The following is a 23,252-nucleotide window of genomic DNA, read 5'->3' on the forward strand; positions in this document are numbered from 1 at the left end:
CCTAGGCACTGAACTCTCGCAGCTGTTCTATCTGCTGTCCTCATCTGTGTTTCCTAGTTAGATTCCACTCCTCCCCCCGATCCATGTTTTATATGGTTTTCTACTGTTAGGGACAAGAAAAAGGTTGGAGAGTCCTCTAAGTGCCAGCAGTAGTGAATGACCAAAAGCCCAGAAGATTATCTGTCCATTCAGTTAGTGTCTTCATCTAATATGTTATACATTTCACATAATAAGATTATGTATAAAAGAGGGTATTGCTTATAAAACAAGGCATTCCTGTTTTTATAGGTTTAATTGAGTACATTTCACCTGGAATGAGAAAGGTAAACATGTTTACTGTTAAGATCACAGCTGTGATGAAAAGTGACATAATGTTTCACTGAAAAGATTGATTCTTTATTTTGCTCATTATACCTGAATTTGTATGCATTGACAATCTTTAGTGATTCATTAAGTCTGAACATACTGGTGTTGATGGCTAATATACCCATACGTGATCTTGTATCCTTTAGATAATGTAGATTTTACTAAAATGAATAGACAATAGCAGCGGATAGAGAATTGACATTAAAGAGAATTTTCAATTAGAGGGACTTCTATCTTTAGGCAATAAAAGTTTCAAAAGGATGCGTGTCTTTTTCCTGTTCAGTAATCTATTTTGTGCTTTCTCTGACTACACCTAGTTCTCTGCTGGAACTTGGCAGAAATAACAAAACATGTAATACCTGATACTACCATCAAAATCTAATTAGAAAGATAAAGCTTTAATAAGGTAAAATATTAAAAAGACTTAAATTTCAAGATAACAGAAAAGAAGTCATAGGACAGTACATAAATAATTGCCAAATAAAGTAATAGAAAAACAATTAACAGTTTGAGTTCACAGATAAGAAGGATCACTTAAAACTAGGTTAGAGTACAGAGTTTGTGGAGAAGGCGTAATTTGAGCTCCTTATTAGTATGGGTAGGATTTCAGTAGATAGGAGTGCATGGGCATTCTTAGGTGGCACAGCATGAGTAAAAGTATGGAAACTTTTTTAATTCTTTTTTTTTTAAGTGTATTTTTGAGAGAGAGAGAGAGAGAGAGAGAGAGAGTATGAGTGGGGGAAAGGCAGAGAGAGAGAGGGAGGAGAATCCCAAGTAGGCTCTACATTTCCAGAATAGAGCCTGATGCAGGGCTTGACCCATGAACCGTGAGATCATGACCTGAGCTGAAATTAAGAGTCAGACACTTGACTGACTGAGCCATCCAGGCGCCCCAAAACTTTAACAGAGATATTATAGAGATTAAGGCTGATACGTGAAAACACTTAAACTGCTGCATTCATATAATAGACAAAGGAAATACTTATTAATAAGAGTAACAACGTTTTCTCTAAACAAGTCTATATACCACTTTTCCTTTTCTGAAGGTCCTTGTAGGTTGACAGAAAGGTAAGGCTAGAAATTTTGGCTAAAATGCCTACTTAGCTGAGTATATCTTTATGTTTACTCAGTGCTTCTCAACAGTCTACATTGTTTCATTTCTCTAATGCCTATTTGTGGTGTGTTTGCTGTATGATACTTCTATTTAAATAGAGCAAACAAAATAGTTATGAGGCATTGCTAGATTTGAAAGTCTTAGAACATTAATTATTTGAATTCACATGAGATCTAATAAAGTATTCCATATTCTGTTTCAATATTTACAGGTTGCTGATCATACTAGATTTCAGTTTTGGTCAGGAGAAAAGAGGACTTTATATGCAAACTTATAGACTCTTCTATAAAGCTAATGAACTAGTTGACCTCTAAGTACTTTCTTAATGTGTTTTTGTTTGTTTGTTTGAATATGAAAACCTTGTGTTTTTCAGGCTGCAAACTATTGTATAAACAAGATTTTGCACGACGTTTAGGACTGAGATGTGTTACTTGCAACTATTGCTCTCAGCTGTGTAAGAAGGGAGCAACTAAAGAACTTGATGGTGTCGTGAGAGATTTCTGTAGTGAAGACTGCTGTAAGAAATTTCAGGATTGGTACTACAAGGCAAGTAACTAAAATTTTTTATTACAGCAGCTGCTTTAACCAATCTTTGATAAGACATTACAGTTATTATCATTACACTTATGGTAGCTTATGTATTTAAAAAATGTGCACACATTAAGCTTAGCCCAGATTATGGAATTCATTAAAATTTTTATCATTTCAGTTTTTCTTTATAACTTGAATAGCATTTTTACTTGTTTTATAACTTAGCTATTCCCCAAAACTAGGATATAGCTTTGTTTTCAGCAAAACAATCTTTGTTTTTATTTTAAACTATATTGCTTAAACAAAATAGATTATTTCTTTAAAATTTGTTGGGTCTTTATTTCACCAAATAGAAACTTTTTTTTTTTAAATGTTTGTTTATTTTTGAGAAAGAACACAGGGGAGGGGCAGAGAAAGAGGTGGGGGACAGAGGATCTGAAGCAGGCTCTGTGCTGTCAGCAGACAGCCTGATGTGGGGCTTGAACTCACAAACCGTGATACCATGAGCTGAGCCGAAGTCAGACACTTAACCAACTGAGCCGCCCAGGCACCCCACAAATAGAAGTATTTTTGATGAACATGATCAGTGTTGAACAGTAGCAGGTAATTGTTTTAGGTACTTATGATGTGTTTTGAAACACTTTGTTCTTTTTTACCTTTTAAATTGTCAAATTGAAAAGACACTATATGAATAGAGACCAAAAATATTTAATTTGAAACTGTGAATAAGTGTGTGTGTGTGTGTGTGTGTGTGTGTGTGTGTGTGTGTCTGTCTGTCTTATTAAAATCTACTTCTAGAAGAGTGAAGATAAGTCACTTGTTGTCCGCTGTATTTTTTTCTATATAAGAAAAATGAGTGTATATTTGAGCTTTGTTTAGTCAGATATTACCCAAGAAAATGTTATTAGTTCATATGTCCGTAACAAGGAAAACCATGTCAATGTTAAAACTTCATTATAGTTGCACTTCTAAAGCATGTGAAGACAGACATCATCATAACTTCAAAACTGAAATATTGCTAAAAGAAATAAAGAGTAAAATGGCTGAAACATATAGAATATTATTTAGTTCACTTAGTGCAAGTGATTATCGTTAAATGATACTATTTAGGAGAATTCTTGGTGTAGTTCTTGAATGTCTGCAGCTCAACATATTAAGTAACATTTTTTAAATAAAAAGAAGATACTTTCCAAGTTGTAAGAGTTGTGGAGGCTAAGAGTTTTGGTGCACTTCATTATTTTACTGTTGCTTCTGACTAATTTAAGTCTTACAGTTAAGGTTCAAATTTTAGAAACACACAGGACAGGGGCGCAAAGGTGGCTCAGTAAGTTGAGTGTCCGACTTCAGCTTAGGTCATGATCTCTGGGTTCGTGAGCTTGAGCCCTGCATCGGGCTCTGTGCTGACAGCTCAGAGCCTGGATTCTGCTTCGGATTCTGTGTGTCCCTCTCTCTTTGCCCTCCCCTGCTTATGGTCTCTCGCTCTCTCTCTCACTCTCGTTCTCAAAAATAAACAAACATTTTTTAAACATTAAAAAAAAAAAAAAGAAACATACAGGACAAACATACTAACACCCTCTAACATGCATTTCTTTTAGTCTAAACCAGCCTCTTATTTTGTTATAGACAGTGGCAATTTTGAGAACAATCGCTCATAATGTTACTTTAGTACCTTTAAAACCTCAATTTTAGTTTAGTACACATGAACACTGTCCACTGTTTAGGAGGTTTTATTTTTGAAAATTCGTTTTGGGTAACCTCAAAACAGTAAAGTGGCTACAGATGGGAGAATTCCATTTTATTCTTACCGTTACCTTTTTGATAATTTATTTTATAGTTTGAGAGGCAAAGTTGTTACCATGTGATAATGATGATTTCTCTGTTATTTCACTGTATAAATTTCTGCTTAATTGTGAATCCAAACCTGTTATTAAAAAAAAATTTTTTTTTTGGAGGATTTTGTTTTTTGTTCAAAGGACACTGACAGTATTTCTCTGTTTGGCTTCTTTCTTTGAATGAATTCTTGTTTTCCTTTTATATTAAAATAGAGAAATCTTTTGGTGGGTTCTCCCCCCCCCCCCTTTTTTTGGGAAAGCAAAGAAGTGTTCTTTGGCAAATGACCACATTATTCTAGATGTTGCCATTTGTTCCATTTTGCTATTTATTTTAAAGGATAATTGTATCTAATGTTTTTATTTATGCACTGTTTAATGAGGAAATTTTGGTGAGGCAGTGCATTTCAGAACATATAAGAACATGTTAGTTTAATAACCAGTTGTTATTATCTGTTGGTTTAATGTCAGTATTCTATACCTTAAACACATATTTATTATTTGTCTTATTTTAAGCCCAACAAATGTTTGTACAATATGCACTATAACATTATTATATACTGTACTAATCTGAGGAATAAAGGTAAGAACATTTTTGTCATGTGGTAGGGATTTTTAAAGCAAGTAATGACGATTTTTCTGTGTAATCAGTAGGAATACCAGCTTTGAGATGAAGAGTTGCCCCCCTCATTCATCATAGGCTTCTCTGTGAAGGCAGCCAACACTGTAATCAGGGAATACGTTTGTTCTGTGTGCTTTCTACTTGAGTCACGTTGTATTTTCTTACACCTCCCATGAGTCTCTTCTGTTCACTGCTAGCATCCTGTCATCCTCTCAAAGACGTAGTAAGTTGAGTCCCCACCAAATTTTGATTATTTTGACCTTCTTTCCTCTTCCACTTTTGAAATTTAAGAACTCAAAAGTTTTACATTTTTAGTTCTTTAAAACATGAGACCCTTGATACAGTCCATCCAGCTTTTATTAGAAAAATCATTTTTTAAAAAGTGTGGCATCAAGGAAACTTTGAAAGCAACGGCTAGCCAACCCAGTTTAACTTCACCTTTAGTCATGAGCATTGCTACCTAACCAGAGGAGCACATACATTGCAGTTTCCACCTTCTCTTAGCTTTGTGCTTCAGCTGGAGAGACTATCTAGAGTACAAGTAACTTTATGTTTTTATTTATTTAAATTAAATATTTATAATTCTTATGCCTTAACATTTTTGGCTTATGTTTGTTTTACTGGACAAGACGTTTTGAATGATCTGTTTTTGGCATTATAATGGTTTACATTTGGATTTAAATAGAGGCTTATTAAATACTCTTCTCTTCTAAATTGGAACACATGCAACCAAAAGATGTTGAGAATAAAATTAACAAACATTTTTTTCTTCTCCCAGATAATTCTTTAGAAGGAAGTAGATTTTACTTTTCCTCAAAATAAATGTTTCCAGGCATATTGTGAAACCAGGTGGGAAGATAGTTCTTCGATCTCTATAAGTTGAAAATTTGGGGAGAGAAAGGAGTTAGTATTATAATGGAGTGTGATATGTTTAATGTAAAGTTAATTTAAAAGACCTACTGTTTCTTCAGAATACTTCACAGTACTTAGTAGAACTAATAATCTTGATTTAAATGTTATTACTTCAAATTACAGTGTTTTAACACAGGGTTTGACTTGTTGTCCAAACCAGTAGTAAATGGTAGGGGTATTAAAGGCTTTAATGTGAATACCCTCTAATAGTATAAAAGTATGATTTATGGGTTTTGATCAAATTAATACTTATGTTTTAGTAAATCTGAGTCATAAAAGGAACTCAGTAAAAAAGATTGGGCTTTAAAAATTTTGTCTTTTGTAAAAAAAAAATTGCTGTTAAGTACTGATTTTAAAAGATTATTTGTTTTTGAAATAATTTTAGAAAGGGAATATCTAATATTCTTACTTTAGATACGCTTTTTGGATAACTGAAGAATTCCTAGCACTTTATTAGATCTGATTGATAAAATAGGAAACAAGTAGATACGAAAGTTACAAAGATGTATATATCACCCAAAAATGAGAATTTGAAATGGCCAAATAATAGGGACTGCATCAGTACAGGCTGAATGAATAACCCTTTGTCAGTTACTGAAGGAGAAATTCCTGTATTAGCTGAGATGTTGGATTAAGAATTTTGAATTAAGAATTTAGCACCTGCGTATTTAGGTTGTTTGAACTGTTGACTGTTACCCACTCCCCCCCCCCCCCCCACCCCTTATAACAGACAATCCCTGATTTTCCACAGTGACAGGGAAACCACTAAGTAGATGATGAAGTGGTGTTTTTTTAAACCAGCAATTAAGTCATACTTCAGTTCTTTTGCATAGAAATGTTCAGCTTTTCTAAGAGTTCTCTTCTGTCGTTGGGAAGAAGTGGTTTTGGTAAAGGAATGATGGTCATTTTTAACCATGTTTCCCAATTAGTCGTTGTATTTGAAGCTCAATTCCAAACACTTGCATCCAGAATTTGCATGAGTGGTTGTAAAAGAAAAAAACCAAATGGAAAAAAGGTTTACAACTTTTAAAACTTAGATTATGGCATTAAATTTGGGATTAGGATTGAGTACTGGTATTATCCTTCCATCTGAAAATGTGTATACATGTTTTGTTTCCATTTGCACATTGGCATTAATTTTGCTCCTCTTCAGATACAGAGAAATCAAATTAATTCAAACAAATTCAAATTGTTTTGAATCTTTCTGGAAGAAAGGAGCTTCAAGCACAAAATCCAAATGTCTATAGTAATCATGAAGTGATTTCATTGTTCAGATTCTTTGAATATAATGTGCTGGGCTTTATGTCCTTGACCTTCTAAATTACTGTGGAAATGGAAGTATTTTAAGAGTTAGCATAGTATAGGTAGTGATTTGAGTAAGTTTTACACAGATTGATTTGGGTTTTAGATATTACATGGAGAACCTTCTTGCAGCATTTTACTTCTGTTAGGATTTGTATTCTCTGGTTAACTCACATTAATTCATTTTGTCTTTCCATTGTCTTTGTAACTTGTTTGATTTGGATTGTCTGCCTTAAATCCTGACAGGATTTAATGTTTGACCTTACACAAGTCACTTGATCTGTTTGGACTTTAGTTTCCAGCATTGTGTTGAGGATTCCAGGGAGTAGATACGACATGCGGGGCTTTTATTTTTCAGGTTCTCGAATGAGGTAGTCAGGCAACAACTTCACTTATGCTATGTTCTTACACTGTTTAGACTCAATGGTTAGAAGGTTAAGCTTTTGATTTCTTCCTTTGAGCTTTGTCTTTTAGTGTAAAATGTGAAAAGGGAACCAAACACTGAAGCTTTTAATACTTCAGAGGTTATTTTAAAGAACAGCTTTTGGGTGGTGACCAGGGACCTTTTTCTTTATTGAGTGAAATATGACCTGGGTGATAGTAAGTGCTAATTATACTGAAGTTACCACATAGTCTTACCAGCAATATAAAATTTGAGGTCACAGTTTTTTGGACAAGAGATGTGATATTGGCATCACTTAATAGTCATAATTTATACTACAAATCTTCATTCATTTAACATTTATTCAGCAGGAGAAATACCTGACCTGGAGAAAAAAAAGAGCCTGTGTTCTAACCTTGGGGTATGTTTGTTATATAAGACCTGTTTATCAACAAAATCATTTGTAATATTCCTGACTAGGAATTTTGATACAGTATTTATTCATAGAACTCCGATTGAAACATAAAATGAGAGATTTCAAAACCCACAGTATAGAACCATAGATTACGTAGAGTAACGAGGAAAAACCACGTGATTATTATGAACGTAATATGTATTGCTTTATCAAAACTTCTAAGTTGTTAAACCAAAGGGTGATTTAAGAAATATTGTAATTTATTTCTACTTTAACTAGATCAAATACTTAATTATGAAATTAACTGAAATTATTTGAAATTAACCATTCATATCCTTTGGTCCACTCATTGATCAAGTTGTTAAGAATTAGAGAAAATGGGCAAAATTTAGGGGATCACTAAAAAATAAAAATCTGTCTATTATGGATTCACCATCATAAGGTTTAACTTTTTATGTATGGATTTTATTTTTGTTTTGTGGGGTTTTTTTTTCTCTTTCTTTTTTCTTTTTTTTTTTTTTTTTGCCTGTGAAGTTGTTAGACTAGTTGAGGGTGAATTGTGTTCCTAGAGGTAGGTCAAATTTGTTGTCTTAAAGTGTAATTATTTTTCAATCAATTAAATATTTTGAGTATTTGAAACATGAACTTGAAGTTCTTGTTAATAGTTAAATCAGTGTATTTAATAAAGCTCTTTAAATTTATTAAACTGTTGAATACACTTCAACTTAACACGCATGATTTTCTCATAAGAGCTTGTTTCAGAGTTTTTCTGGTCTTACACAACTTCTTTAAATTGATTTTTCATGAGCTATCAGTTGAACGCAGGAAGTCTGTTTATTACTCAGAGATTTTCAGTGTAATGATTGTAGAAAACTTCTGCAGTATGTCATTAGAGTCCTCAAAATTATTTTAAAATATTAAAATATACTGTACCTATTTGGTCTACCAATGTTCACTTTTTTAGGTTATCCTATCTTTGTAATGCTGGTCTTTAACTTCTGGTAAGTATAGAAAGGATTTTGATAATTAGGTAAATTGCTACAGTTTTTTCACTTTTATTGTGGATTTTATTGTATGTTTATGATTCATACCATTTTTTATCAGAAATTGTTTTATCACATTTGGCAGAATTACTGATAAACTTTTAGGAATCTTTTAAAATATATATCTGACTTTAAAAATTTTCTAATTTGAAATGTCTGATACCTTCCTGTTTTTTTTTTTAATTAAGGCTGCAAGGTGTGACTGTTGTAAATCTCAAGGAACTCTTAAAGAGAGAGTGCAGTGGCGTGGGGAGATGAAACATTTCTGTGATCAACACTGCTTACTACGTTTCTACTGTCAGCAAAATGAGCCCAACATGACAACTCAGAAAGGACCTGAAAACTTACATTATGGTATGTAATAATTTAGGTGGTAACTTGAAAAACCTGTACAGCAGTGTTTAGTTTCTAACTGATCTGAATTCAAAGTAATGATAATGAATAGTTGATTTTTGACATAGTTTACTAGGAGATTTCATAGTTTTTCTGGGTGGAAGTGCCCCACGTGATATTTCTGTAGATTTATTGCTTTTTATTTTATCCTCTTTTAAAACTTTAGTGCTAGTTAAAAGCAATGCAATTCTGAATGAAAACCTTTTTTTAGCACATCGTATATGCTGAAACTCGGTTCGGAGGAACAATAAAAACTCTTTACAAGTTGTGACTTATTGAAGAGTTAAACATAAGAACATAGTATTGACCTCAAAGCAGCGAATACTTTTTGAGAGGACAAAATGGGAAAAGGGTTAATTCCACTTATTTAGCTTTGTGTCGCAGCTCTCACATTTGATATTCTTTACTTAAAATAGCTTAAAATATTTTCTTCATTAGCTCTTTTTAAAAATCAGTAACATTTAATGAGAAATACAGATTTAGAACATTGTGCAGAAAGTGTTACTTGTCTTATTTTTAATTTGTTTGTTTTTAGATCAGGGTTGTCAGACGTCCCGAACCAAAATGACAGTAAGTATTATTTAAGTAAAGTACTAAGTGTTGATTTTTTAATGTGGGTATAAATAAAGAGTCCAATTTAATCTGATCATAATAATAAAATAATTTTACTTTCCCCTGTTGGGACAGTTGAAGTATTCAGCTGAAGTACCCAGCATTAACACAGATACTTTGAATTACTTATGGCTTCTACCCACATTGGAGGAGATAGACATATAAATGGTATTGAAGTTGAAGTGCCTATAATCTTTAAGGCAGTAGCAATAGTATGTTTGAAATGATTGACTGAATGATTGTGTCTGTTCCTGGTGGCTGTGAAAAAACTTCTCAACAACTTAGTAGAAGGTTGCCAGGTAGAAAGGGATGAAAAGTAGGAGAAATGTGCTAAGGGCCTGCATAACTATTCATTAGGGCCAAACTTAAGGGGGACCTGTGGTGAACTCAAGGGAAATGAGGGTAAAAAGATGGGCTGGGCCAGATTTTTAATGGCTTTGAGCATATATTTCTCCAATAGGTATCTGAAGATACATGTTGGGGCCCAGAACTTGTGAGTTTTTAAATATGAGAAATAACTTTCAGAACATGTCCTGTGGACTTTTTTTCTTTTTTCTTTAGCCTTTTGGTGTAATACATCAAATTCTGCTTTATGTTAGCATTTTAAGACTTTTGTAGTTTGAAAGTGGCGGCCATTTGAGTAATGAATAAAGAGAGGAAGCAAAGTTTTGCTATACTTTGAAGCACATTGAGATACCCTTTTGTATGCTGAGTAACAATAATCACCAGTGTGGAATGCAGGTATTTCTGGTATGCTTACCCAAGGGAACCTCTATAGGAGTCATTTATTGGCATTATATTAACCCTCTGAGCTAGTTTTTATCTTGGTAAGAAAGAATAAATCAGTGGTTCTTAGCTCTGGCTACACATTAGAATCACCTGAGGAGTTTTCAGAACTTTCCAATGCCTACGCTCCAACTCAGAAATTCTGCATTTTTAGAATGTTCTTGAGGTGATTTTAATATGTAACCACAATTTAGGATCACTGACATTGATGAAAAATTGGTGATTTTACATTATTCCATTCAGTTTTTGCTTGTGATGTTAATAGTTAGAATCCTAGAAAGTACGAGTGCTTTCTCCTTTGCTTTCCTCGCCTATACGTCATCCCCTCTGCCTTGTGGAAGATTATATTTAAAATCAGATAATTCATAAATACTTTGAAGACTTCGGCTGAATCCTCTGATTTCAATACCAGGCACTTTTATCCGAAATGAGGAATATAAGGATGGCCACTCCCTATTTTGTTAACTTTGTACAGCCATAAGGCAGTTTCTAGCCTTGTTTCAAAGGCTTTAAGGCACCCCTTCTACCAGCACAGTATTAACTACTTTTTTCCTCTCAGAGCACTTGAGCCACATTATTATGACAGACAGGATGGTCTAGGGGAGAGTAAGTCAGTGTGCCGCCGCAGCTATTACCTTTTGTCTTACTAAAGCCCTCTCCCATTTTTTCCTTGTAAGCTTTTGGAATCTTAATTCCTCAACCATGAACTTCAAAGGGTGAGAGCCTAGCTGTATAATTTTGGGCAAGTCCCTTCACAGAAGTTCTCTGTGAATTTCCTTATTTGTAAAATGGGGATGAAGATAGTGCCTGCTTCAGGGTTATCACATAGTAAGTATTAAACTCATGGTAGCTGCTATGTTCCAGACCTCATAAAGGCGGTATGTATGGTAGTTAAGAACATGGGCTTTGTTGTTAGATGAATTTACTTGAGTCCTGACTTCAGAATTTTTAGCTCTGTCATTGTTACCAGGTTGTTAATTTCCGAGCCTTAGTTTTCTCATCTGTAAAGTGGGAGTGATTAAGTGACTTACTTCTTGTAATGTTACAAGAATTAAATAACCCATTTCATGAGTTATGTAAATTTGGTGCTTTACATAATGTCTTAGCCCATTTGAGCTGTTGTAACACAATGCCCTAGATGAGATGACTTACAAACAACAGAAGTTCTCACAGCTCTGAAGGCTGGGAAGTCTAAAATCAAGTTGCTAGTGTCTGGTGAAGGCTCGCTTCCAGGTTTATGAACAGCTATCTTTTCACCGTGTCTTCATATGGTGGAAAGGGGTGAGGAATCTCTAGGATTTTTTGGGTTTTTTTAAGTTTATTTATTTTGAAAGGGAGAGAGAGAATCCCAAGCAGGCTCCACATTCTCAGTGCGGAGCCCAAGGCAGGGCTTGATCTCACGAACCATGAGATCATGACCTGTGCCAAAATCAGGAGTCGGATGCTTAACAGACTGAGCCCCCAGGCACCCCAGAATTTCTTTTATGAGGGCATTAATCCATTCATGAGGGCTCTGCTTTCATGACATAATCACCACCTAATGACCACACCTTCACATGCCATCACATTGGGTATTAGATTTCAACATACGAATTTTAGGAGGATACAAACATTGTAGCACATAGTCCTTGGCATGAAGCAAATACTCAACAATTGGTAGCTTTTGTCATTATAATTTTCATTGTTTTGGGTCCTCCTTCAGTATTTATTTTTTTGAGTTTTTATTTATTTATGTTGAGAGAGAGAGCATCAGCTGGGAAGGGGCAGAGAGAGAGAGAGAGAGAGAGAGAGAGAGAGAGAGAATCCCAAGCAGGCTCCGCAGAGTCAGCACAGAGCCCAACGTAAGGCTCGAACTCACGAGACTGTGAGATCATGACCTGGTCAAAATCAGGAGTCAGACCCTTAGCTGACTGAGCCACCCAGGTGCCCCAGGTGACATAGTTTAATTGACATGGTGTAATGTTTCTAGAATGACAGGAAGTAAAACATTGAGTAATCTAGGACATACATGATTTTGGACCCCTTATTCTTATGTGGGGATTCTAGAGTATTTTGCAGTTTGGACCGAACTTATCTAGTCTTAGTATATAATAGATACACAATAACTCTATGTTAAATTATTCTTTCCATTTTACAGTTGAGGAAATTGAGACATGAGATTGAGTCAGTTGCCTGATGTTAACACAGCAGTAGTGTTAGAAATAAATTCCCTAGGTTCTTGTTTGTTCACAGCTCTTTTTCTTAGCTGATTAATTATGTGGTTTGAAATCCTGATGAATCTAGAATAAGCTCATACTAGTACCAGCCCTGTGGCCATATGTATTAGTTTTTAAAAATTTATATCTTTCCACATCTTAAAATATGCACAGATAAATTTATTAAACAGTGATAATGTTTTAAGTACAATTGATCATCATTCATATTTGCAAATTTGCCTCTTCTCTAAAATTTATTTGTAACCCCTAAATCAATGCCCATGACACTTTTCAAAGACATGTGCAGACATGTGCAGAGTGGTAAAAAAATGTGAATTTCCTGAAGTGCATCTTCCTACTGAGGTGTGGAACAAGGCAGAGCTTTCCCTTCTTGTCAGCTCATCCTGTAAACAGGTCTCCTTTTCATAGTCTAATTAGTGTACCACCTTTATCATATTTTGTCCTTTTTATTGGTGATTTTGCTTCATAAAAGATCCCCTAAACATAGTATTAAAGTGCTGGCTAGTGTTCCTAAGCACAAGAAGGCTGCTTTTTGCCTTACAGAGGAAATAAGGTGTGTTAGGTGAGCTTCATTCAGTTTACAGTGAGTTTAATGTTCGTGAATCAACAATATGGTATACCCAGAAAAAAGGAATAAGAAATTCACCAGTCTGTAGATGAGGCAACTCCAAGTGCTAAAATAAAACCTATAGTGCATGGTGAAGCTGTGGAAAAGAAGGAATAGTGACTCTATTTATGGATTCATGGACTTAGGACTAATTAAAAAGAAAACCAAAAAACAATGAAATAGCATTGTGGTGAGACTTTGAGCTTACAGCACGTTTCCCAGGATCAGGGCAATGTTAAACGCTCCTTGCCTCCTGCTGGCTGGCTCACGCATTTTAAGGAAAAATGGTGTGAAAAATGTTAAACTTGCAGGCAAGGTGGGTTCTGCAGATCAGAACCAGGATGCTGTGGAAGAATACCAGCTAAGTGATAACACAGGAAGAAGGGATATCCAGACAAGCAGGTTTTCCACACTGATGAGACTGGCTTGCTTTCACAAGGTCAGTGGCAAATGAACCCATATAATACAAGTGGTGTCCAGAGCCCCTGACCTTTAAGTCATTTAGAGACCATACAACCTTGCTAGAGTGTGCCAGTGCCAAGAGTGGTTTTATGTGTAAATCCTTCGTGGTGCATAGAGCCCCAAATCCATGAGCGCTTACAGGGAAACACTGAACTGTGTGCCAGCCCATTGGAGGTAGGACAGAATGCATGAATGGTTATCTAAAATATTCTGGGATTGGTTCTCCCAACTGCTTCCTCCTAGAGGTTGAACATGGTTTTCAGAATGAAAACCTTGCCTTTGAGGTTTTATTCCTGGATAATATCCATTGCCTTGAAGAACTCAAAAATGCCTATCTCAGTGTAGTTCCTTTTATGCCCCCAAACACTGTGTCTCCCATCCACCCCCTCGATCAGGGCACACTTAAAGCTTTCAAGGCCTACTTCATGAGAAAGCTTTTGAGGCTCTCAACACCAACAAGGAAACCACCCTGATAGATTACTGGAAGTCAGTCACCATACGCAATGTGATTGTTTTGGCACAGCTTAGGACAGCATCGAGCAGGCTACTGTGAATAATTGTTGGGGAAATGTTTGACCAGACTGCGTTGAAAAGTTTCAGAGGCTTTGAAGGTGTTACAGAAAATAAAAAGAACAGTGTTAAAAACATAATGTGTGTTGCACCAAGTAAGTGAAGAAGGCTTTGGGGCCATGCAGGAAGAAGATGTGGAGGAAATTTTGGTAGAGAAGGCAGTAGAGCCACCGAAGAAGACCTGGACAAGATGACCAAAAAAGGCATCAGATTCAGTGATGCAAGGCAGCCTAAGACTCCCAAGAATTGCTCTTCTAACAGTGGCCAAAATACTGGAGTGGAATTCTGCCTTGGGAAAAATTGTCAGTGACACACATGGAAGAATGTGACTCTGTACTTGAACAAAGCCTCAAATTTAACACCACTGTGTTTGCCCCTTACTTCAAGACGCTTAAAAGATTTGAGGTGAGAAGTTAAGCAGACAAGGCTGACTTAATTCTTTGAAGCCAGTTTGGGAGGGAAAGTTGCTGATATTGTCCACAAGTTGCAAGAACCAAACTCTTGAGGTAGAACTGCCAGATGTCACCATGTCACCCTCATCGACTTCTTCCTCTTCTGCAGAATAATTGTCAACAACCTTTCCCTTGGTTTTTATGGGCACGCCAAAGGTTGAGAGGTTTAACCACACAGTGCACTGCCCCATTGTACATCCTGCAGGTCCACTAAGAGTAAGACGTTAATGTTTTTATAAAACTTTAAATGTTTAATCTTTGGCTTTTTTCCTAGGACTTTATTTGCATTAGTGTACAATATATAGTGTGTGTTAACAGGACGGAGTAGGAGTACTGTATGGTATGTGTGTATTGTATCTGTGTACTGTGTGTGTGTGTGCGTGTGTGCGCGCGTGCACGCGCACACACACCTGAGTGCGTCCGTAATCCTAGTACAGTACGCAAAATGCCATAATCATAATGTGTTATAAAGAATCTACATATAATTATTTGTAAGAAATATATATGAAATCAAGGGTGTTTTCAGCAGAAACAAGGTTATGCATTGATGTGACCAGAGGCTTGAGGCTTGCAGGAACCTAACCTTCTATTTCCTTTTGGAGTAATGGTTCAGTAGTGTTCATGGTTACCGTCTAGAACTTAAGTACCTCAGATATTCTGTACCTTTTTTCCTAGATCAATAGGTGGTATGGAGAGTACCTTATGTTTTGTCCCTTATGGACAGATCATTAGCTTATTTTAGATTTTATGTGTGTGTATGTGGGCGGGGAAGGGGGAAGTGTTTTCAATTGTAAATAATGCTACAGTTAACATGGTGAAAACATCTGAGACTATTATCTAGAATAAGTTTCTGAAATTGTAATTGTTGGGATATAAGAATATATAGTTGGAAGCTTGATAATATTTTTGGTAATCCTTTTCATCGTTTTTTTTTTTAACTTTTAAAATTTAGTATATAAATATACAAACTATATATCCAGTACAGGGAACTAGTATGTATCAGATGGCCATAATAACTAAGAACTTTTTTCTTTCTCAAATAAATTTTAAAAAGCCTAATTATTTGCAAAATTCAGGTTAACAACCTTGCTTTTTTTTTTCCTTTTTATTTAAAAGTGGCAATTGTCTTTTTATGGTTTTTTTAAAAATGTGCTGGTGGTATCCATTGAAGGTCACAAAGTTCTGTAGAATGAATGATTACTACTGCTTTGTCTGTAGTTAGGACAGATTCATACTGATCCTGACTATGGTAAACATAGTAATAATAACATAATTTGGTTATACTCTTATACTTTTGTGTGTTCCCTCCACATGACCTAGATATTCATTAACACCAGGAAGTAAGAAAATTAGAGGCAAAAATAAAATGTTTCCCTTTGCTTCTCTGTAGGGTTCAGCTCCACCCCCTTCTCCAACACCTAACAAAGAGATGAAGAACAAAGCCGTTCTCTGCAAACCTTTAACAATGACGAAAGCTACTTACTGTAAACCTCACATGCAGACCAAATCTTGTCAGACAGGTAACTTAGGAAAATTTGACTTAACACCTCACTCACTGAAATTCATGCTTGTCTCAGATAATAGGCTACGGAATGTGTCTGCTTGGTCACTTTGTCATTCCCTGTTGATTTTGCTTATCCAATTTTAGATATTGCCTTGAGAATACAGCATAATATTTAAAATCATTAATGAAAAGCTGTGTTAAAGGTCTAGAATAAAAATTATGTCACAGGTGAAAAGCTATATTAAAAATTTCCTTGGGGCTAAAATTCACTAAAGTTAAAGTGTTGCCTCAGAGATCACCTCTTTAAGAGGGACCTGTAATGTTAACAATTCTATTTCCTTGTCAGAATGGGATGAAATAATTCAAATATGTGTTTTTATGAGATTTAAATGTATCTTAATTGATTAGATACATATTTTTGCAGGGGTTATGAGGGGAATCTAGGCTATCTGGAACTATGTAACATTTTTAAGGGATATTTTCTTTGTATTAAGAAAAAAAAAGACCTAAATTCTATTTTTATTCTCTTTAGGTTAATACAGCTGCTATATTTAGTTTTGTTGTTTTTACATCACCTAATTTTGTGAAAACTGAGAATTTCTTTTAAATGGGAACAGAGGCACTTAAATATTTCTTTGTTACCAAATTATTTTAACACTGAGTAATGATATATAAGTGCTCTTTAAACACATTTTGTATTTTTAGATGATAATTGGAAGACAGAATATGTTCCAGTGCCTATCCCTGTGCCTGTGTATATCCCAGTACCTATGCACATGTACAGTCAGAATATTCCTGTTCCTACTACAGTTCCTGTTCCTGTAAGTCGGGCTTTAAGTTCTTTTTCATTATGAGGTTTATCAGGCATTAAGTGGGAGAACAGTGTTGTTGTAATTACTATCTCAGCTAGTAGAACAGAGGGTTGAGTCTTCAGCTTCACCAGTTAACTTAGGTTTGGTTGACTGTCAGTGTTTGATTGTGTTTAATCGAGTAGATCCTTAAAGGTGAAGTTTAGCAAGTGTCTGCATCTGCTTTATGCACATGATGTTTTATATTCGAGTTCATTGTAGAGAAAAACATTTGTAAAGTTGTCAGGTTTAAAACTGAAACACGGAAGAGAATTTTGTATATATTATAATTACATTATTTTGTCCTAAAACACTTGCGGTACTTAAGACACTATTCCACAGCTTGGCTGTCCCAGTCCTCTGCGGGGCGGGGCAGAAGTACCTCACTTATTTTTCTTTAATGTTTATTTCAGAAAGTAGCTGGCTTATATTCTGGGCTTACTCTGTTATAGTTGATATCTTAGTTTTGATATGTGTTTTCTCCCCCAAAGCTTTTATCCATCCTGTGTTAGAATAATTTTTAATTTGGAAAATTATCTTTTTTTTTTTTAAGAAAAGATTTTATTTTTAAGTGATCTCTGCACCCAGCATGGTACACAAACTCATGACCCTGAGATCAAGAGTTGCATGCTCCACCATCTGTGCCAACCAGGTGCCCCCGGAAAATCATGTTTTAACATGGAGTAAACTTAACAGTAAATACTTTGGTTAACTAGGTGCCGGTTCCTGTTTTTCTGCCTGCCTCCTTGGACAACAGTGAGAAGATCCCTGCGGCAGTTGAGGAGCTAAAAAGCAAAGTTTCCTCAGATCCTCTTGATGCAGAGCTGCTTACAATGACAGATATGATGACTGAGGACGAGGGGAAGACAGAAGCTGCCAACATCAACAGTGAGCTGCTCTGTATTTCACTTTGTGAATAAGTGTATTCTTGGTTTTCAGAGGGTTGTAATTGTTAAAGTATGTTCCAGAGCATATCCTTAAGTTTCAACTTGATACGGGAATGGGGGAGGCATTGCAGCAAAGATGTATTTGAAGAGACCCATACTCTAGCCACAAGCTCTCTTCTGTCAAGCCCAGTTTCAAGCAGGAATTTGAATGGTCCATGTTTTAATTATAATAGGATTTGACTTCTAAAATTAACTAACTCAGAATTTTTCCTGTTTTAGTGGACTACCTCAGACACAAAAACAACTTGTAGTCGGCTTTAATAATGATCCAAACTCTTATATTGTAATGCTTATCCCCAATTTGTTTGTGGGCTGTACTTAGTAACTTGCATTATCTAAACAAGGGTTTATCCCAACTTCTGTTAGGGCAGTGCTTGCCAAATGGTATATATGATGAGTATGCCATGGCTGATTCTCTTAGAATATTTATTCCTACCCTTACTCCTCTGGTAACACGTAGAGTCCTGTTTCAACCATAAGCTGCCTAATTCACTTTACCCTAGTGTACAATAGAAACACTATAAATTCTCTCTATTTCATAATGTGACCTTGTTTGTGAAAGACTTGGTTACAGTGGTTTTGTTTTTTAAGGAAGTGAAATGGGAAAAATGTCACTGTTAATCTCATAGAAAGGGTATTGTTTTGTGAAACCTTTGTTTCTTGTGTGTGTGTGTGTGTGTGTGTGTGTGTGTGTGTGTCTTTCTGTCTGCTATCACCAAAATGGATAAAATGCATATCTTACTGTGGCTTACAATACAAAAATGTTTGAAAGCAACTGATCAGAACATTAGAAAGCTGTTGTAATTGAATGATATGGATAACCTAGGACACAGTTCGTAAAGAGTGCTGAAAATTGCAGTGATCCACCCTCATTAGTTTATTTTTGACAAGAGATTGCTTTTAGAAATATCATACATACTGGAATTGCTTTACTATCATTAACTTTTGAAGAGGGGCAGTCAGAAACTTAAAGGATTAAAAGTTTCCGTGTACTCATGATCATGTAACAGTTGTATAGTATTTTACATTTCAAGATGGCTATATAACTTTTCCTTTTATGACTATTAATACATGTGTTTATTCTTGTTTATATATTGTTCATATATGTTTCCAGACTAAATATAAGTACTGTTTGCCAGATTAAATACAGACTAAATATAGGTGTTTTGATTTGTAATTATGTCATGAATTGATTACAGGTGTAATTATTGAAACAGACATAATTGGTTCAGATCTCTTGAAGAACTCTGACCCGGAGACACAGTCCAGTATGCCTGATGTACCATATGAACCAGATTTGGATATCGAAATAGATTTCCCTAGAGGTACTCAAAATGCTATTATGCTGTTTTATTCTTTCAATGTGAACTTTGGTTATGGAATTTAGTTATGGAGTCATAATTGTGGTTATGATCATTAACCATTTAATGTTCATGTTATTGCCTTTACTGTTTATATTTGGTTTTGTCTGGTTTTTTTTTACCAAACAAAACTCAACAGTTAACTTCTGAGATGAGGCATAGGACTTAAAGAAAATTTCTTAGAGCCCAAAAAAAAAATCTTTCGCAAAGTAAGATTACTTTGAAAATAGAGAAAAGTTAAAGAAGTGACTGTTTCTTTTCTTTTTTTTTTTAAACGTTTATTTATTTTTGAGACAGAGACAGAGCACAAGCATGGGAGGGACCAAAAGAGAGGGAGACACAGAATTCGAAACAGGCTCCAGGCTCTGGGCTGTCAGCACAGAGCCTGACGTGGGGCTTGAACTCACGAACTGTGAGATCATGACCTGAGCTGAAGTTGGATGCTTAACCATCTGAGCCACCCAGGCACCTCTTTTTTAAAAAAATGATTGTTTGTTTTTAAAAAAATTTAAATAATCTATTGATGGCTAATAAGCACACTAAATAGAATGTAAAGCATTTTGGGGCACCTGGGTGGCTCAGTTGGTTAAGTGTCCAACTTGGACTTCTTCCCTGGCAGTGGAGAGTTCTCTTTCTCTCAAAATAAATAAGCATTAAAAAAAAAAAAAGAATGCAAAGCATTTTATTTTGAGAAAGATTTGGTATGTTGAAACAGATTTGTACTGAGATCATTTGTTACTTTTTAATTTTTTTAAATGTTTATTTATTTTGAGAGAGAGAGAACATAGCAGGGGAGGGGCAGAGAGAAAGGGAGAGAATCCCAAGTAGGCTCCACACTGTCAGCTCAGAGTCCCATAGGGGCTCAGTCCCGTGAATCGTGAGATCACGACCTGAGCCAAAACCAAGACTTGGACACTTAACCGACTCACCCACCCAGGTGCCCCTGTACTGAGACCATTTAGATCTTAGAATTGAATTTCAGGTTGTAATATTTTTCTGATATTACACATTTTCATGAAAATGTCATATTGGTATTCAGTATACATGTGTTTTATGAGTCTGAATAGGGTTTATCAGAACTCAAGACAATTCTCTATTCACCCTCTGCTGTAGCACAGGTTACCCCCTGCATATAGGTGTTTGTTTATATTCTGTGATTAGTTCTTTGTTGCTGGCTGTATTTATGTAACATAAGCCTGTGCTGTTATATTTGGAAATAAAAGTTCTTCTGATTTGATTGTTAGCTGCTGAGGAACTTGATATGGAAAATGAATTTTTATTACCACCTGTTTTTGGAGAAGAATATGAGGAACAGCCTAGACCTCGATCTAAAAAAAAGGTATAAATTAATAGTATTCTTGCATTCAGCCACTATCTCTTTGTAGTGATAACCTCTTTAGTTATAGAGCAAGGATACAGTGAGTGACCCACAGTTGTGCTGAGAATATGGGAAGACTTTTTTCCCTTAGATGTAAAAAGACTTCAAGAGTTAATGTGAAAGTAATAATTTTCCAAGTAATAAAAATGTCTCATATTTGTAACTTCATAGAAGAGCAAGTATTTTTGCCATTTAATTTTTCTTTTTAATTGTATCCTGACAAAAGGTTGACATAGTTGCTCAAAAAGTAAACTCCATTCTTTGCCAAGAATTGAGACTATTTTCTAGGGATCTGTTTTTTCCACTGTTATTTCTGATGAGACTAATCTGTGAGGTTAAGTTACAGTGTGTAATATCTGGTCTTTTTTACGCAAGCTAGTACATAGAAGGACATGCTGGACAGTTTAATTGTTTAGGCAGACCAAATCTTAATGTTGTTAACAGATGTGATTTAAAAAAATACTTTATCAACAACTTTACTTATTTCTGATTTTCAACATAAAGCAAGATCAAAAGAAACAAAAAGGATGACTTGCACAATTTTTCCCACAAAGAAAGAAAAAAACTGAAAAAGGAGTGAGTACCTGCAGTAGAATGAAGTTGGACTCCTATTTGACACCACACACAAAAATTAACTCAAAATGGGTTATAGACCTAAATGTAAGAACTAAAATATAAAACTCTTAAAAGAAAACAGGCCTAAATCGTCACTGCCTTGGGTTAGGCATAGTTCTTTGACAGGATACCGAAAGTACAAGGAACAAAAGGAAAAAATAGGTGAATTAGGTATACTACATCAAAATTTAAAACTTTTATATAGTAAATAATGCCATCATGGAAGTCAAAGGAGCTGAGTGAAATTGAAATTGAAAAGTTCAATTTCTCTCTTACCTTAAGATTTAGAACCCTTTTCAGATTATTTATTATTTATGTCTTAATTTTCTTACCAGTGACTCTCACAGCAGGAGTTATTATGATTTTGATATACAAAGTGGATTATGTAGAAATATGGCATTTCTGGAGATATATTTCAAGTAATGTTATAGGTAGCTATTCTCAGATTTCAGAATACCAGTCAATTCTAAGCATATAAATAGATGTTATTTCTCTTTTAATTTTCATTTGTTGAGGGATGGCTTACATAAAGTCGTGAAATAATGTAGGTATTTTTTTAAAAAAAAGATTTTACAATGGTATTTTACTATTAGGGAGCCAAGAGAAAGGCTGTATCAGGATACCAGTCTCATGATGATAGTTCTGACAATTCAGAATGCAGCTTTCCTTTCAAATATACGTATGGTGTAAACGCATGGAAACACTGGGTCAAAACTAGGCAACTTGATGAAGATCTTCTTGTATTAGATGAGCTAAAATCTCGTAAGTGCTCTGATTTTGTTTCCTCTACACCCTATTTCAAATCAAGATTTTTGTTATTAACTACCTTTACTTAAAAAAACATAAATGTAGCTTAAAATATTTTAAGTACATTTAAATGTAGCTTTCATTTTACTTTTAAATTCTAATATAGTCTAAATCAATTTCAGAAAGTTTCTTAATCTTAAAAAAGAGAAAGTTTCTTAATCTTAAGAATAAATAATAATAATTACTAATGTTTTACTTCTTTTTAGCTAAATCAGTAAAGTTGAAAGAGGATCTGCTCTCTCACACCACGGCTGAGCTTAACTATGGGTTAGCTCATTTTGTGAATGAGATCCGACGGCCAAATGGAGAGAGTTATGCACCTGACAGCATCTATTATCTTTGCCTTGGAATACAGGAGGTTAGTAATTTGATGGCTATTTTTGGATATAATGTTAATAAGAAAGGTTGTTGTGGTAGGGGTGCCAGGTGGCTCAGTTGGTTAAGCATCCGAATTCAGCTCAGGTCATGTTCTTGCAGTTTATGGGTTTGAGTCCTGTGTTGGGCTTTGTGCTGACAGCTCAGAACCTGGAGCCTGCTTTGAATTCTGTGTCTCCCTCTCTGTGCCTCTCCCCTGCTTGCACTCTGTCTCTCTCTCTCTCTCTCAAAAATAAATAAACCTTAGAAGAAAAATAAAAAAGGTCGTTGTGGTAGTTTTGGAAGAGAAAAATGTTACGTTTCAAGAATATTAAGGGTGGATTTATGGAACATAATGATTTCTTGGCTTGCCAAGAAAGAAAAAAGAATTAATCTATTTGAATATATAATACTAGGATATTCTAAAGGATTTTCTTAGTTACTTTGTATATAGGTGTTTCATAATGAGATCTGTTGCTCAAAATCCTCAAATTCTTGAAAACTGTCGTACCAAAACCGAAAAGAATTCATGTTTGGGGCACCTGGGTGGCTCAGTTGGTTAAGCGTTGAACTTCAGCTCAGGTCATGATCTCACGGTTTGTGGGTTCGATCCCCGCATCAGGCTCTGTGCTGACGGCTCAGAGCTTGGGGCCTGCTTCAGATTCTGTCTCCCTCTATCTCTGCCCCTCCCCCACTCCTTCTCTCTCGCGCGCGTGTGCTCTCTCTCTCTCTCTCTCGCTCTCAAAAATAAACATTAAAATTAAAAAAAAAAAATAGAAAAATGGTGTTAGGGACAAGTCACTTGAAACTCCTGCATCTATCTT

The 23,252-nt window shown here is 35.2% G+C and overlaps 1 protein-coding gene across 4 annotated transcripts in view; it reads left to right on the forward strand.

The window, feature by feature from the left end:
• The window catches only part of ZMYM2 (zinc finger MYM-type containing 2), a 101,050-nt gene that overhangs the window by 63,112 nt on the left and 14,686 nt on the right, over window positions 1-23,252 (forward strand). For 3 of the 4 annotated variants that reach the window (XM_027064491.2, XM_053204356.1, XM_027064492.2), the window contains 10 exons: window positions 1,854-2,026; window positions 8,705-8,870; window positions 9,445-9,479; window positions 16,005-16,134; window positions 16,824-16,939; window positions 17,683-17,854; window positions 19,113-19,238; window positions 20,519-20,613; window positions 21,861-22,029; window positions 22,281-22,432. In XM_027064491.2, coding sequence (XP_026920292.1) covers window positions 1,854-2,026; window positions 8,705-8,870; window positions 9,445-9,479; window positions 16,005-16,134; window positions 16,824-16,939; window positions 17,683-17,854; window positions 19,113-19,238; window positions 20,519-20,613; window positions 21,861-22,029; window positions 22,281-22,432 — 1,334 coding nt within the window. The other variant, XM_027064493.2, reaches the window with a different exon arrangement.

This window comes from Acinonyx jubatus, chromosome A1, assembly GCF_027475565.1.
Source record: "Acinonyx jubatus isolate Ajub_Pintada_27869175 chromosome A1, VMU_Ajub_asm_v1.0, whole genome shotgun sequence".
NCBI classification, from domain to species: domain Eukaryota; kingdom Metazoa; phylum Chordata; class Mammalia; order Carnivora; family Felidae; genus Acinonyx; species Acinonyx jubatus.